The sequence below is a fragment of the Mytilus edulis genome, chromosome 1, assembly GCF_963676685.1.
Source record: "Mytilus edulis chromosome 1, xbMytEdul2.2, whole genome shotgun sequence".
In the NCBI taxonomy this organism is placed as follows: domain Eukaryota; kingdom Metazoa; phylum Mollusca; class Bivalvia; order Mytilida; family Mytilidae; genus Mytilus; species Mytilus edulis.
The window spans coordinates 81,592,128-81,609,584 of record NC_092344.1 but is presented as its reverse complement, the minus strand read 5'-3'; the positions used below and the strand labels follow the sequence as shown (position 1 = coordinate 81,609,584).

The following is a 17,457-nucleotide window of genomic DNA, read 5'->3' as shown; positions in this document are numbered from 1 at the left end:
TATAATAATATTCAAGATAATAACCAAAAACTGCAAAATTTCTTTAAAATCATCAATTCAGGGGCATTATACCTGAAAAACCAGTTACCCAATTCGGCTGAAAATTTCAGGACAGGTAGACCTTGACCTAATAAATACTTTAACTTCTTGTCTTATTTGCTCTAAATGCTGGAGTTTTTGAGATATAAGCCAAAAACTGCATTTTACCCTGTGTTCTATTTTTAGCCATGACGGCCATGTTTTTTGACGAAATAAAAAATAAAGCACAAACTTTATTTTATACACCCTACTGATCATTCAGTTGAAGTTTGGTTGAATTTGGTTTAGTAGTTTTAGAGGAGAAGATTTTTTAAAGTTAGCAAATATGATGAACAAATTGTGAAAAATTGTCATTAAAGACAGTAACCCCTTAAGGGGTCAATTGACAATTTTGGTCATATTAACTTATTTGTAGATCTTACTTTGCTGATCATTTTTGCTGTTTACAGTTTATCTTTATCTATAATAATATTCAAGATAAGTACCAAAAACTGCAAAATTTCCTTAAAATTACCAATTAAGTGGCAGCAACCCAACAATGGTTTGTTTGATTCATCTGAAAATTTCAGGGCTGATAGATCTTGACCTAATGAACATTTTTACACCATGTCAGATTTGCTCTAAATGCTTTCGTTTTTGAGATATAAGCCAAAAAACTGCATTTTACCCCTATGTTCTATTTTAAGTAACGGCTGCCATGTTTTTTGACGGATCAAAAATCGAAGCACACACTTTGTGCATGATAATCTAAGGAACAATCATGCTAAGTTTCATCCAAATCCATTCAGTAGTTTCAGAGGAGAAGATTTTTTAAAGTTAGCAAATATGATGAACAAATTGTGAAAAATTGTCATTAAAGGACAATAACCCCTTAAGGGGTCAATTGACAATTTTGGTCATATTAACTTATTTGTAGATCTTACTTTGCTGATCATTTTTGCTGTTTACAGGTTATCTTTATCTATAATAATATTCAAGATAATGACCAAAAACTGCAAAATTTCCTTAAAATTACCAATTAAGTGGCAGCAACCCAACAATGGTTTGTTTGATTCATCTGAAAATTTCAGGGCTGATAGATCTTGACCTAATGAACATTTTTACCCCATGTCAGATTTGCTCTAAATGCTTTCGTTTTTGAGATATAAGCCAAAAACTGCATTTGACCCCTATGTTCTATTTTAAGTAACGGCGGCCATGTTTTTTGATGGATCAAAAATCGAAGCCCACACTTTGTGCAGGATAATCTAAGGAACAATCATGCTAAGTTTCATTCAAATCCATTTAGTAGTTTCAGAGGAGAAGATTTTTTAAAGTTAGCAAATATGATGAACAAATTGTGAAAAATTGTCATTAAGGGACAATAACCCCTTAAGGAGTCAATTGACAATTTTGGTCATATTAACTTATTTGTAGATCTTACTTTGCTGATCATTTTTGCTGTTTACAGTTTATCTTTATCTATAATAATATTCAAGATAATGACCAAAAACTGCAAAATTTCCTTAAAATTACCAATTAAGTGGCAGCAACCCAACAATGGTTTGTTTGATTCATCTGAAAATTTCAGGGTTGATAGATCTTGACCTAATGAACATTTTTACCCCATGTCAGATTTGCTCTAAATGCTTTCGTTTTTGAGATATAAGTAAAAAACTGCATTTGACCCCTATGTTCTATTTTATGTAACGGCGGCCATGTTTTTTGACGGATCAAAAATCGAAGCACACACTTTGTGCAGGATAATCTAAGGAACAATCATGCTAAGTTTCATTCAAATCCATTCAGTAGTTTCAGAGGAGAAGATGTTTGAAAAATTGTTAACGACGACAGACGACGACGACGACGGACGCCAAGTGATGAGAAAGGCTCACATGGCCTTTTAGGCCAGGTGAGCTAAAAAACTAGTGTTGATCATTTTAAAATGAGACACCTTCCCAACCCTATAATTTAATAATAAAAAGACAGAAGGCTACATTTCTTGAATGACATGAGTTGGTTTCAAGTTATCATACATTCATCCTGGAAAATAACTAAATGACATGTTTTCCTTTTTAATATTAAGAGCCATTTAGTTTTCAGCTAGTATAATACATGCAGTAGGAAAAAATAAATATACTTTTTTTTTTATTTTCTTGTTATTTCAATAAGGCAAAACACAGGTTTCACTGGAAAAATAAACTTCATCAAACTAATGTCTTGACAGCTGCAATATTTGAACACCAAAACTGAATTAAACATCAAATGAAAACTTGCAGATGAATATGCACTTCTTTAATTGAATTTGTAAACAAGATATTGTCAATCTATTTCATAATTTCAAAATTTTGTAATACTGTCTTTTTTCAATCAAAAAAAACTTCAAAACTTCTGATCAAATTTCATGACAAAATAAGTTAGAATGAAGGACAGCTTTGTCTACCTTCTGCAATAACATGTTGCAGGCTGAACAAAAAGCCAGTATGAAATTGAGAAAGGAAGTATGATTTACATGGATACCTGAATGTTTAACACAACAACTCGCTTTGGTAGGAGATAGCATAATCATAGAGAACTGAAAAATATGGAGGTTTAAATTTACACAAATGACATTGAATAGTACCGATATATTGAAAAACTCTTCCTAATACACCTCCGGGGTCTTCATTTATAGCATACTGTAACAGCTTTTGTAACTGGTCTCTAGTTAATGTAGAAAGGGTCTCTGTCACTGGAGCATGTATTGGAACCTGCAATAAATAATGTATTATAGTAAGAGGATATTAAAGAACAGGTCACTATAAATAATATTATAGCTGTGGTTAAATTTTGTTTATTTAGCGTCTATGATGAAAGTTCACATGTTGTTACACTAAAGTGATAATAAAATTTGAAGGTAATATACACATTCACATCATATGCAAGATGGCCTATTTCAACATGTACTACATGCTATAACTATACATCAAGATAAAAATCAAAGTAATCTAAATCATTGGTGGAAAGATTGGAAGAGTAAATTGAATAATTTAAAATCATATACAGATATTGTGTAGAAAAAACACCCTTGATATAGCACTATTGCACACCATTGCATTTAATGCAGTTCTTTAGAAAGATGTGCATGTAGAAAAAAGGTATACTAGTTTCCTCCTCCAAGGATTGCTTTAATATTGATTTGACAACAAAAATTTGACACCAACACTGAAGGGAAATTGTTGTAGGCCAGTATAAATTAATTTTATTTCCACAACTTTCATGACTACCTAAATTTGTATTCTAGTGTTAAAAGATGGAGATTTCCCCCCTTTTTGAGGCATATTGTATTAATATTTCTATTCTAAAAGGTTAACTGATTTTTGCATGCCCTTAATGCTTTGATATGAATGAAAGATCTTTAAAAGGATGGTGTAGTGTATTGTTATTCAATTCATAATTTCATATTTTCCAGAAGAAGGCATTGAAAATGTGCTTTTTGTCATAAAGACAGAAAGAAACTAATTCATTCTTTGTGACAAAAAAAAACATTTCTTTTATTGAAATATAAAATGAACTATTTGTTTTAAAAGAAATTAACCGATAAAAAATCACCAAAAAAAAAATTAAATTTAGATTAAGTGTTTTTCTAATTTTAACTTACTGTTGTCAAGTTAAAAACTGATAAGTGAAACTTAAATTATGAATTTATTAAAGATGATTATTACATTGATTTATCAAGTAGCTCTTATGTCAGACATTTTTGTCAGAGGCAAGCACGATAAAATTCGAAACCAGGAGCCTATTTTTTTCGTTCAGTTGGATGGAAAATAAGATTCACATTTTAGCTTCAAAATCATTTATTAAATATTTATATCAAATGCGTTATCATCCATGCAAAATTTCTGCTCTCTTGTCCTTATGTAAATACAGTTAACTCTGAGTGTCTAACTTTTAGAACATATTTGAATTGACATAAATAGCTATAAGGTGTATTAAAACAACAAGTTCCAATCTTTCCAAAAACATCTACAAGAGTGTAAATCAAGTTTGCGCTTACCTTATCTGCATTCTTTATTCTCTCTAAAATAACAGCTATAGTATGTTGACAGAAAACAGACTCTGAGCAAGCTGAACAGGAAGTTGATGTTAAATGCTGCTTTTCAAATGTAAGTGATACTTTGGCTTCTGTATTATCTCTGGTTTCAACAAAAGCAGCAACCATGAAACCTATAAATTAAAGATAGACAGTTAAAGAAGCTTCATCTAGGGATTTATTTACACTAATTTCTGTATTATCTCTGGTTTCAACAAAAGCAGCAACCATGAAACCTATAAATTAAAGATAGACAGTTAAAGAAGCTTCATCTAGGGATTTATTTACACTAATTTCTGTATTATCTCTGGTTTCAACAAAAGCAGCAACCATGAACCTATAACAATTAAGGATAGACAGTTAAGGAAGCTTCATCTAGGGGTTTATTAACACTAATTCTGGATGAAGATTAAATAGTGAAAATATCCCTCTGCAATAACTCAACCATTATGGAAGTTCTGAATCAGGTTTAATAAAACAAACAAAAACATATATGTTTAGAACAGGTTCTGACATAGAAATGGCAAGCTTTAATAAAAAAAAAAAAAAAAAAGCAATTTAAATGAGCACCATGACGGGTGGCACATGTCATGCATGTGGAGCAGGATCTGCTCACCTTTCCGGTGCACCTGAGATCCCCACCAGTTTTTGGTGGGGTTTGTGTTGCATTGTCTTTAGTTTTCTATGTTGTGTCTTGTGTACTATTATTTGTCTGTTTGTCTTTTTCTTTTTTAGCCATGGCGTTTTCAGTTTATTTTGATCTATGAGTTTGAATGTCCCTTTGGTATCGTTCGCCCCTCTTTTACAGCAACATGTACATACATAACATATATTAATAATGTTTCAAAGCTAAATCTATAAATTTGGACTAATAATATACTTTAAGTTTAATGAAAACCAACAAGATTACCAATATACATAATGAATTTCAAAGACAAAGTCCCCTGTCCTTGGTTCTATAAACTATTTTAAAAAGGAAAATAGCCTAGGTGCCCCAAAATTTGTATTGAAAATCATGATTTCCTAAAAATTTATGGGGTACCGTATTATGATTTACTATAGGCCCCAAAATCTATTTAACTAGGGGCCCATATGGTTGTTTGGAAAAATAAATAAAATTCAACTCCAAACTGTCGTGCTCATTGCACTGGTTTTTTTTATCTTAAAAATAGTGATAAAGTCTGGAAAATTAATAGCAAGCCGATCACAAAACGGTTTTGATTGTATGAATATAAAATCTTTATCCCAAAAATTATGTCAAGATACATGTACCATTAATTATGAAAATAATATTTGATCTAATGGAGTCAGGGCAAAACACTTATGATGGCTTCGTATTATCTATCATATTCTTGTCTGAGAAGAATGCTTTTGCTCACCAACTTGGCGCATTTTCTTTATTTTCCCTTCTGTTGCCTTTCTTTCTCCTGCATTCCATTCATAAGGTGTTCTCAATGTCAGCTGTGAAAAAACCTTGACATGACTTTCATCTTGAGGAAAGGCCCAAAATGCAATCTACAACAGAAAATATTACAAATACATTTGTACCCTTCCAAAGATCTCAAGTTGCACTCATCAAATTTGTTTCATTTTTTAAAAACTCATGAAAATTCACCCACATAATTTTAAAAGTTTGAATAAATGATAATAGGTTTCAGGAAATGCTTCTTTTTTTTTACCATTTACACCATTAATAAATTCAATTTTTCATGTTTATAAACTAAGATTAGACTCCCTCAGGCAAATTGATCTTAGGTCTAACATTTTTAGCTCACTTTTGGTTATAATTAGATATAGAAAGATGTGGTGTGAGTGCCAATGAGACAACTCTCCATCCAAATAACAATTTATAAAAGTAAACCATTATAGGTCAATGTACGGCCTTCAACACAGAGCCTTGGCTCACACTGAACAAAAAGCTATAAAGGGCCCCAAAATTACTAGTGTAAAACCATTCAAACGGGAAAACCAACGGTCTAATCTATATGAAAAAATGAGAAACGAGAAACACATATAAATTACATAAACAAAAGACAACTTTTGTACATCAGATTCCTGACTTAGGACAGGTGCAAACATTTGCAGCGGGATTAAACGTTTTAATGGTACCAAACCTTCTCTTTTTTTCTGAAACAATAGCATAACATCTAATATACATATGATATAGAAAACCACAAGATAAAATATCAATTGGAAGGCTTAACTCAATCAAAAAACGTAAATTAACACACTTAACTCTTCATCTGTTTCAATATTTGTATATCCTTGGCATATATTTATAAAGTTACTTTTACTTTTACTTTTTTTAAGGCATACCCCTTGTCCTAAAAGCTGCCTTGCAGTGCAAGAGTTTAAACTAGCTTTGCCATTCTTTAACTTTTAACACTACTACAGAACTAATTGATCATATAATATGGCAGTTTGACTAAATCATTCCACATAACATGCATAATTTGTCAGTTTTGTTGAATCATTCCACTTTCTTTCAGATGTAAATTGAAAGGTAAATACAGGACAGTCCGACCAATCCCCAGGAGAAAGCTAAAATAATATACCTTTTTCAACATTGACTCATCAAGAGGTGGATCGTGACTTTCTATTTCTTCACAAGACACATGTTTAGCTACTATTTTTGCTGCAAAATCTACAAGTGAAGTCACTTCCTGTGGATGAGTTGATGATAGCTGTAATTCTGGTGTGGACATCCTTGACCCTGGACTTCTTGGTCTGGACATGATCTCACTGTCTTGGTCCATGTCATCTACATAGCTATCAGTCCCATCAAGGAAGTCTAAGTAATCTGAAAAATTGTTGGACAAACATGTTATAGGGAAAGAAAGAATATATTGTGCATGAACATTCATAGTCATAAATTCTCGTAAAATACTGGAAAATATACACTAATAATAATAATATGTCAGTAATTTGTATAATGTTTGACATGAAGTATGGCTACATGCACAAGGATGTTGAATTTAATAACAAGTCACAAAAAAACAGGGAAAGGGAATTTCCAGCATCAAAAAGAAGGTTTTTCTGGTCTTTTCACTTCAAATAAAAGCCCTGGGACCCAAATTTAGTAAGCAAATGATTGTGTGCTGCTTCAAAAAGTTAAAGCAAAATGTATGAAAACATACATTTGTGTACATCAGATATTTTTCTGTATTCATTTGTAGTTCAAACTGCAACAAATTGTCTACTGGCATGACTGTGTCATATTACTATTATAATGCAAGATTTTGTATGCACACGAATGACCTTATATATAACACCTTTATTATCCAAATAACACTTGAAATCTTAATATAAGCACATTTTGGTGACTTTTATACATTAATTATTAAAAGATATCATATGTATAATAATCATATTATAAGTGTATTTGATAACTTAAAAATGATTTACAGCAAGCAGGTAAGTTCTTAAAGGTCGTTATAAATATAGAGTATCCAATATGGCAACCATGTCACATGGTATATGCGTTATCCTAGGTTGGATGTCAACACTATATGTATAACAATCATAATGAACTAACTTGCTTTCTATATATCATTTTTAAGTTATAAAAACCTTTATAATACACTATTATTTAATAGAAAATGTTTAAAAGTAAGTAATATGTGCTAATATAAAAATTTCAAGTGATATTCGGTCATTACAAGTGTAATTCAGATAATAACAGTGTTATTCAGTCATTTGAGGTACAGTGCAGTCCGGTGTATCCGCGCACCTAAGACTGATGACTTCACTTCATTTAACTGATAAAACCAATAATTGGATACTATTGTGTGAACACATTCATATCATACTTTTATTTCATAAAATCTTCTGTTGATATGGTTTTATCTTCTAGATTTTGTGTAATGTGTGTCCAAAATTAGAGAAACCCCTGTTCTGAGAGTTCCTCCAATGTCCGGTGATTTCGTGCATGCCTTCCAAAAATAGCTTACCGGTAATTTGAATAAAGGAAAGATTTTCTACTACGAAATATAGCTGATTTTGAACCAAGCACACTGCCAAGGATGCAGAGCAAAAATTATTTCAATTTGATATAAATTTGACTTAAATAAAACAACTTTTATCTGATGATGTAATTTTTTTTAATGGAAATTGGCCAAATATGGTAAATCACGGGATTGCAGTAATTAATTAACTCTTGAACTTATCAATTTTGTTCTTTTTTATCCCTTTGGAAGGCTAAAACAATAACAAGATCGATTTTATTTGTGTTACTGTGTTGATATGACAAAATCAGCTAATGCGCGATATCACATGCCGCACGGACACCGGGGACTCCACTGTACTGTAATCAAGTCAATCTATAAGGGTGGTTAAGTTACATTGAAAGGGGTAACATGAATGACCGAATAACACTGTTATTATCCGAATAACACATATTAGCACATATTTGTGACTTTTAAACATTGATCATTAAATAATAATATATTATCGATGTATTTTATAACTTAAAAATGATTTGCAGAAAGGAAAACAGTTCATAAAGATCATTTTAGATTTAGTGTGTACCACGTACATGGCGGCCATTGTGATTTCCGTGGCCGCCACGTTCGATGTACATACTAAATTTTAAAAGTTTTTTATGAACTTATCTGCTTTCAGAAAAACATTTGTAAGTTATAAAATACATCAATAAAATATAATTATTTAATAATCAATGTTTAAGTCACAAATATATGCTAATATTAAAATTTCAAGTGTTATTCGGTCATTATATGTGTAATTCTGATAATGACAGTGTTATTCGGTCATTCAAGGTACCGCATATTGAAAGTACACGAGTAGGAGGGTAACACGGATGACCGGATAACACTGCTATCATCCGAATAACACTTGTAATGACCAAATAACAGTTGAAATTTTAATATTAGCACATTTTGGTGACTTTAAAAAATTGATTATTGAAAAATAATATATTATCGATGTATCTAATAACTTAACAAGAATGTGTCCTCAGTACACGAATGCCCCACTCGCACTATCATTTTCTATGTACATTGGATGTGAAAATGGAGTAAAATCTCTAATTTGGCATTAAAATTAGAAAGATCATATCACAGGGAACATGTGTACCAAGTTTGAAGTCGATTGGACTTCAACTTCATCAAAAACTACCTTGACCAAAAACTTTAACCTGAGGCGGGACAGATGGACAGACGGACGGACGGACGAACGAACGGACGCACAGACCAGAAAACATAATGCCCCTCTACTATCGTAGGTGGGGCATAAAAATGATTTACAGAAAGCAGATAAGTTCATAAAGATCATTTTAAATTTAGTGTGTACATCGAACTTGGTGGCCATTGTGATTTCCGTGGTCACCATATTGGATCTACATACTAAATTTTTAAAGTTTTTTATGAACTTATCTTCGTTCTGTAAATCATTTTTAAGTTACAAAATACATTGATAATATACTAATAATTAATAATCAATGTTTAAAAGTCACCAAAATGTGCTAATATTAAAATTTCAAGTGTTATTCGGATAATAACAGTGTTATTCGGTCATTTGAGGCACCGCGAGTAGGAGACTCAGTCAGAGATTGGTTATGGGATTGCCTGAAATATTCAGTAAACAAGAAATAAGCAGTGACCTGTGTCACTCAAAGAACACAAATCTATTCTTCTTTGATCATCACCTACAAAATAAAGGGCTGCGCTTTAGTGCATGATACGCCCGTTGCTCTTTTTACTTGTCTTTTATGCTTTAAATGAATTTATAAGATCAACTAGAAATATATATACAAATCAAAAGGGATGTTACATTAATATATTCACCAAAGTTTCTAAAATCCCCCTTTTTTAAGTATAAAAATTCATTACTTAAGAAAAAGTAAAATCTAAAATTTATAAAAATGGAAAGGGAGCTTATGTCAATAGATATAAACAATTTATCAAAGTTGCATAAAATTTTGTGAAAGTGTTAGTTATTGTCCCAAAATTGGAAAATCCCCCATTTTTTAAGCATAAAAATTCATAACAAGGAAATGTAAATCTGAAATTTATAAAAATTGAAAGGGAGCTTACATCAATAGATATAAACAATTCACCAAAGTTCCATGGACATTGGTGAAAGACTTTTTCAGTTATTGTCTGAAGTGTTGAAAATCCCCTTTTTTTTTATGAATAAAGCCCCATAAATCCAAAACTTAAAATCTGAAATTTATAAAAATTGAAAGGGAGCTTACATCAATAGATATAAACAATTCAACAAAGTTTCATGGACATAGGTGAAAGCCTTTTTGAGTTTTTGTCCGAAGTGTTGAAAATCCCCCTTTTTTTTATGAATAAAGCCCCATAAATCCAAAACTTAAAATCTGAAATTAAAAAAAAACGAAAGGGAGCTTACGTCAATAGATATGAACAATTCACTTAAGTTTCATGGACAGTGGTGAAAGCCTTTTTGAGTTATTGTCCGAAGTGTTGAAAATCCAACTTTTTTTTATGAATAAAGCCCCATAAATCCAAAATTTATAAAAATTGAAAGAGAGCTTACATCAATAGATATAAACAATTCACCAAAGTTTCATGGACATTGGTGAAAGCCTTCTTGAGTTATTGTCCGGAGTGTTGAAAATCCCCCTTTTTTTATGAATAAAGCCCTATAAATCCAAAACTTAAAATCTGAAATTTATAAAAATTGAAAGGGAGCTTACATCAATAGATATAAACAATTCACTTAAGTTTCATGGACAGTGGTGAAAGCCTTTTTGAGTTATTGTCCGAAGTGTGGACGACGGACGGACGGACAACGGTATACCATAATACGTCCCGTCTAAAAGACGACAGGCGTATAAAAATAACAAATGAACAAAAATGGCTGCATTGACACCTAAAACTGTACTCGGACAACAGAGAAGAGAAAAACTTGAAAAGATGGAAAAGTGTTGAGGCTCCCATCCAATTTATAAAAGTTTAGTGCATTTTGTGTTTCAGGAAGATATAATCTTTAAGAACCTATAATCATGCGCATAGCTACGTTAACGTCAAAACGCCTGGGCGTACACTTGAATTTTGAAAATAAAACAAATAATCGACATAGAATAAGAAAAATTGGTCAAAAGCACATCAGCCTTGTGCTTCTTTTTTCAATGGATTGTAGTTTTGAATAAAAAGGGACTAAATTTACTCGAATAGATCATTTAATATATTTGTTTGAATCTTTGTAAAAGTCTTAGTCTACTATAAATTCTACGTACTTTTCTTATATCTAAAGCAATTCACTATCTGCCAGATTCGATATGCTGTTTGTATTTTTGTCGAGCCTGTAATTTATGTCCCAAAAGCGAGACAAAGCGGCGTCAATATTTAGATTCTGAATATGGATAAAGTCTTTTGAATGACTCTCCGTGAAATTTTACGAAAGTTGGACAGAAACTGTTTATGATCAAAAGAGTATTCAGAGCAATATAATAATACATTAAATCTTTAATTTTCCCGCATTTTAAGGTCAAAATGTATTTCTTTCTGCAATTCATAGTGGTCGCAGTTTGGGCTTACATTTTGTTATTTCTCAATTACATTAACTACTTGTCGAACCTTCATGGAATTTTATGAAAATGCCGAAGAAGCTTTTTCTATGACTAATGTCTAAAGCTAAAATTTTGAAAGCATTTGTTTACGTTCATTTTTCTGTTCTTTTTTGATAGACAGATAGCCGGACTCTTCTTTCCGCAATTTATTATTTTGTATGCTCAATTTGTAAACCTTCATAGACTGTCGTAAAACATTCCAGATCAAGAAAAAAAAATAAAAATAAAATTTTTAAATAAGTTGTCCTTTATTACAATGCATAAGTTGTTTAACCCTTTCGCCGATGAGTCCCGGTTTACCGGGATTCACGCTTCAGACAGCTGACGATGAGTCCCGTTTTACCGGGATCAGAATACAACTTTTATATTTCCCGCTCAAAACAGTGCAAACATGAGTTATCTTTCTTTGATGAATACCCGGATGAAAGTGTAAACATGTCGCTTCCGTTTGTTGAAAACCTTGTCAAAATCGAAGGAAATTTACGGAATTTACGAGAATTTGAAATGAGGGAACATTTTTTTTGAAAGAATATGGAAGAATTGAAGCCAAACTAGTATACTTTTTTGACATAAAATGTCGTTTTATGTACAAAACACTTGGAATGGACATCGTTCAGTGTGAGGAATTTGTACAGCCTCATAAATTTTTACAAAATTTTGCCGTTTTGGGTTAAAAAATTACGATTTGGGGTCAAAGAGCAGAATTTTGAGAATTTCACATAAATAATGCTGAAAATTTGAAAATTTGAATATTTTATGAAGAAAAAATTATCAAAACATAAACAAAACTGTGAACATTGTGGTAGTGAATGAAATAAATACACAAATAACTACAAACAAGTTTTTATTGACATTTATTATGAAGATCTCCCACTTGAGTAAAAGAAGCCAGGGAAGCTATCGTCTCAGAGTAGCTTCTGTCTGGGCAGCAATCGGTGAAAGGGTTAAGGGAAGATAAATTGATTCACTTTTTGTGCATGGGAAGAAATCCTAGGTGATCCAGAATTTTTTTTATATTGCACCTCTTAGAAATATTTTTTTGTGTTCATTAAAAGGTTTTTTTGTCGATTGTATGCTCACTCACGGCACCTTTTAAACTTATTTAAAAGTAATATTTGTTTGGACGTTTTCTCTAAAACCAATGACCATTAGGCTAGCTTCCAGTTTAACACGATGAATAAGTTAACATATTACAAAATTTAACCGAAACAAATAAACCATTTAGATTCAGAAGTATGTTGCTATCAATGATTTTTCACTGACAGGAATCATTACGGTATTTCATTCTCGATAGCTTTCGGGGCTTCGTCCCTTTCGAACCCAATACCAGCAGGTGCTTTAACATTGAGCGGTTGGCACCCCTCATAACCCTCGCCAAAGTTCGAGCTACATGTAAAAATGACCCAGCTACGCCACTGATAACTGTGTATCTGATAAGGTTTTATCAGAGACAGATCTCTGGTTTTATATAAAATTTATTTCCAACCATGTAAAATCGAAAGTCCTTAAAATATTAAAGCTAAGAAAGCTAATGACATTCATAAAAAAAAATCTGTTTGAACAAACTACTTCTATTTTAACAACGTAACTTATCTATGACTGTGTACCTGTGTATTCTTTTTATGTTTTTATCGTTTAAGACATTTATGCCGACTAAATGAAGTCGTGACGTAAAATTGTAAACAAATAGACCGGAAGTAGCACTAGCTGACAGGCATATTTGCTTATTACAAGATTTTTTTTTACCATCACTCTCAGAGTCGTCCCAAAAGTTTCTTCTTCGCCGTTTCGTAGGCCTCCAAAATAAGATATCCATTGCTGAAAAGAAACTCTATGACTATTTCTATTTCGAACGTGTGGTTTTAAATCCGGTTGAAAGTTCAAAAGTCAACTAAATTGAATAATAGGGAATATTCACATTGGATTGATAATTATATTTCTCGTCACATTTTATTAACATGTACTCCAGACTCCAGTCTTATTCCGAGTTGAAGCACTCGAAGTGAAAGCAGCAGATAGCTGCTACTGGCGGGAATGAATGGTGGATGACTGATTCCCTGTTAGTCAACTTTAACTCTGTTAACCAAGCATGCTCGGGACTGGTGCCTTGTGCAAGAATTAAAAAAGATTAACGTTGATCTGCTTTCTTTTAGCTACTCATCCATCATGTCTTGCACTGTCGTGGAAATCCCTTTAGCAACAACCGGGCAATAAATCGAAAATTTAAAATAAATGAAATAAGAAAGAAGACAGTGGCTATTTTTAATTCCGTTTATTCTTTCATTTTTTTGTTTAATTTTACTCTTTTCTGTATTTTTGCATAGGGCTTAATTTATTTTTTTTATGTGTTTTAATGCCACTTAAGCACCGCTTTTAGGCTCTTCCGTGGCGGCCAGTTTTTATAGGAGGAGGAAGCCGGAGTGCCGGGAGATAACAACCGACCTTGAAGATTTGGATAGGAAAACTGTCAATCTTAATTAGTCACTGAATTTATACGATTGGAGTCGAGTGCACCCACACGAGCGCGGTTCGAACTCACAACCTCAGTATTGACTGACTATAGTGATTGCACTAGTAACTACTTAGAAATATATTTATTAATAGTACGGAAGCACATGTATTTGTTTTGGTAAAACACGTGTGTATGTTTACATCAAAACGTGTGTTTGTTTACCATGTTTACATCAACACGTGTTTTTAGAATACCTGTAATGTTTACAATGCATTCTATTGGACCATATTTGTCGCATCAGATATTCTAGGTATCGTATGATTTTGGCTCGTGTTCCTCGTGCTTTTTGTGTGATATAAATTAAATGTAATTTATAATGTTATTATTCGAAGTTCTGCCTTACGCCGGTTAGACTAATTTGCTCACTCACTCAACTTAGGGAGCTACCATTTGATTTTTATGGGGGGCTAGGATGAAAAATTTTGTCCTGCCTTTTTTTTTAGCTGTAACCTCTGTCCTGCCTTTTTATTTTTCACTCTGTTCGGTCCTGCCTTTTTTTTTTAGTTTATCCTGACTTTTTTTACCTAAATTGTCGTCCTGACTCTTTTTTTTTTTGCAAGTGTCTCATCCTGCCTTTTTTTTACTAAAAACTCCTGTCCTGCCTATTTTTTTCAAATTTCCAGGAAGAAATTCCCCGACATATTTTCTGTATGCAAAGTGACCTCAGTGTGACCCACATCGTAAAAATCCCGTGATAGCAATACCACTGGGGTAAAGCTGATGACCGTTACTTCATTCACGGTCATCCCAAGATGTCGGATAAAACAAATAGGTCAGTATCTGTATTGTCTTTACAAAGGAGACATTGATACTATGTAAATTTATAAAAGATTCACACGGAAATCACAAATTACTTCCGAGAAATGTGCATGAAACAGGAAAGTAGATTTAAAAAAATCGCTAAGATGACCGTAAATCACAATCGAGATGACCGTAACAGAATCAGCTATTCATAACAAGGTAGGCCGTAATTGGTTAAAAGATGACCGTAATTTCTAAATGATGACCGTAACTTTTAAAGGATGATCGTCCGAATTCTAAGAAATATCCGTATTTGTATAACTCCTTTTTTTGTATAACTCCTTTTTTTGTATGTTGATATAAAACGTATTTATATGAGAGTATTATCATATAGGTAGGAGAAAATAAGGCGTGCTTTAAATACAAAGTTCACCATATATATCTTTTTTTACGGTAGAGGGTATAATTTTTTTAATGAACATACAACAAGACATGCACATGAAAAAGAGGGAAAAACATGCAACAAAAGCGCGATTAAATGACACCTTACAAGTATAATAAAAAAAAAAAGTGTGCTGCACAGCCTCCAACTAAAAGCCAAAAGATTTTTTTTCATTTCTGGAATTCCTTGTAATGACATATAATAAATGCACTTTTTAAAAAATGCCAATGGATGTACACCCATTGATATTATATCGTCTTTGATTTGTCTTCTTAACAGTGGCGGATCCAAAAAATTTCATAAGTGGGGGCCCACTGACTGACCTAAGAGGGGGCCCGCTCCAGTCACGCTTCAGTGATTCCTTATATAAGCAGCCTATTTTTTCCCAAAAAGGGGGTGGCCTTTCACCCCCCCCCCCCTAAATCCGCCTCTGTTCTATTTTGTCTTGCAAGTAAAATAACAGAACCTGTTTTTAAAATACTACGACCAAACTAGTGAAGGCGAGCTCCAGCAAAATAGATCCTTAAAATAGTCTTGTGCGTATAGCGTATCACAAGGGGTAGGGGCGGATTAAGCCATTTAAAAAAAGGAGGTCCCAACCCAGGGTAAAGGGGTTCAAACTATGTGTCCCCATTCAAATGCACTGATCGGTAAATAAAAAGGGGGTTCCAACCCCCGCCCCCCCCCCTTTGGATCCACCACTGAGGGGAACCTTGTCAATTTGTATATACAGCAATGTTATTCATATATAAAGACAAACTAAGATTTTAATCTGCTTCCTCTGGAACCATATACACAGGCTCGATTACCGGATATTCATATGTTTGATTAGTGTTTTTATGCTCCATCCATGGGCATTATGTTTTCTAGTCTGTGCGTCCGTTCAAGGCCGTAACTACCTATGAGGCAGGGGAGGCAACTGCCCTGAATTTTCTACATCAAATTTTTTTTTGAAGTAATAAAATAAAATATTGACAATATGTACACGAAGAACTTGAATTTATATTATAAACAACACAAGTTTACAGTTTAAACAGTGTTATCATGAAACGTGATATGTCTGTCATTTTTCTGATTTTTGATCGAAAGTGAACCGTTTCAGTATTTCTGTTTTTTTTTCGTGTGGCCCTCCTTCTGTTATTCAGTATTGAGGGGGTCAGTATTCGGACGAGAACACATATGAAACTTTGCTTTCGATAATTTTGAATAAAAACTTAACTATTCACATTTATTTGGGGGCTCAATTAAGCAGAGGAAGTTCCTTTTGTATTGTGAATCTTTTAAGGTATCGGAAATTCGTTACCGGCTGAATCAGCTGTTGGGTCGTTTTTTTAAGTCTGCCGATCGTACGAGAACATTATGGTCAATGCCTTAGTAGATAAACACTCCCATTCGTTGTAGCAGGGACTTTCTATACTAAGTATATACTAGACTAGTATAGAAAGTCCCTGGTTCAGTGGTTGTAGTTATATAGATGTCTGTTCAGCTTTCAACAATTTTGAAATTCAAGATCCTCGATAAAAAAAAATATCTTGCGTTCTACAAGTTTGCTTTATATGTTTTTTGAACTTACCAGTTTCTAAAAAAAAATATCTTTAAATGCAGATAATAATTGTTTGCTTGAAAAACTGACCTTTTTCTTACAGTAAGGAAACCGAAGGAAAACGGGTAATTTTTAGCCATATCATTTGAGAAAAAAATCCGCGGTCACAATGTTTTTAATGTTAACAATTATAGGTCAAAGTACGGCCTTCAAGATGGAGCCTTAGCTCACCCTGAACAGAAATCTCAGCTTGTTTTTGCATAAAAGTTGCATCCAGGTTCAAGCAATACTGAGGTTTCTTAAAGTAAGGAAATCGAAGGGAAACGGGTAATTTTTTGCCAATGACTGAGAGAAAAAAATCGGCGTCTCAATCGCCGGCCCCAAAACCCCTGTCGCCCCTGAATTCGAACCCTAGTTACGGCCCTGCCGTTCGTTTGTTCGTTCGTTCGTTCGGCCGTCTGTCCCACCTCAGGTTAACGTTTTTGATCGAGGAGGTTTTTGGTGACGTTGAAGTCCAATCAACTTGAAACTTAGTACACACAAGTACACACCCGTGACATCGCTGGTCCGTAAC

At 33.0% G+C, this 17,457-nt stretch overlaps 1 protein-coding gene across 2 annotated transcripts in view; it reads right to left on the bottom strand.

Moving 5' to 3' along the window:
- Window positions 1-13,726, bottom strand: part of LOC139491865 (uncharacterized) — a 32,140-nt gene extending 18,414 nt beyond the window's left edge. The window contains exons 1-5 of one of the 2 annotated variants that reach the window (XM_071279779.1): window positions 13,392-13,726; window positions 6,646-6,890; window positions 5,470-5,605; window positions 4,055-4,224; window positions 2,642-2,768 (exon numbers count right to left, since the gene is read on the bottom strand). In XM_071279779.1, the coding sequence (XP_071135880.1) occupies window positions 2,642-2,768; window positions 4,055-4,224; window positions 5,470-5,605; window positions 6,646-6,890; window positions 13,392-13,461 (748 nt within the window). In that variant the 5' untranslated portion in view covers window positions 13,462-13,726. Of the gene's footprint in view, window positions 1-2,641; window positions 2,769-4,054; window positions 4,225-5,469; window positions 5,606-6,645; window positions 6,891-13,252 lie in introns of both variants that reach the window. The other variant, XM_071279787.1, reaches the window with a different exon arrangement.
- Between the last annotated feature and the right edge of the window lie 3,731 nt (window positions 13,727-17,457).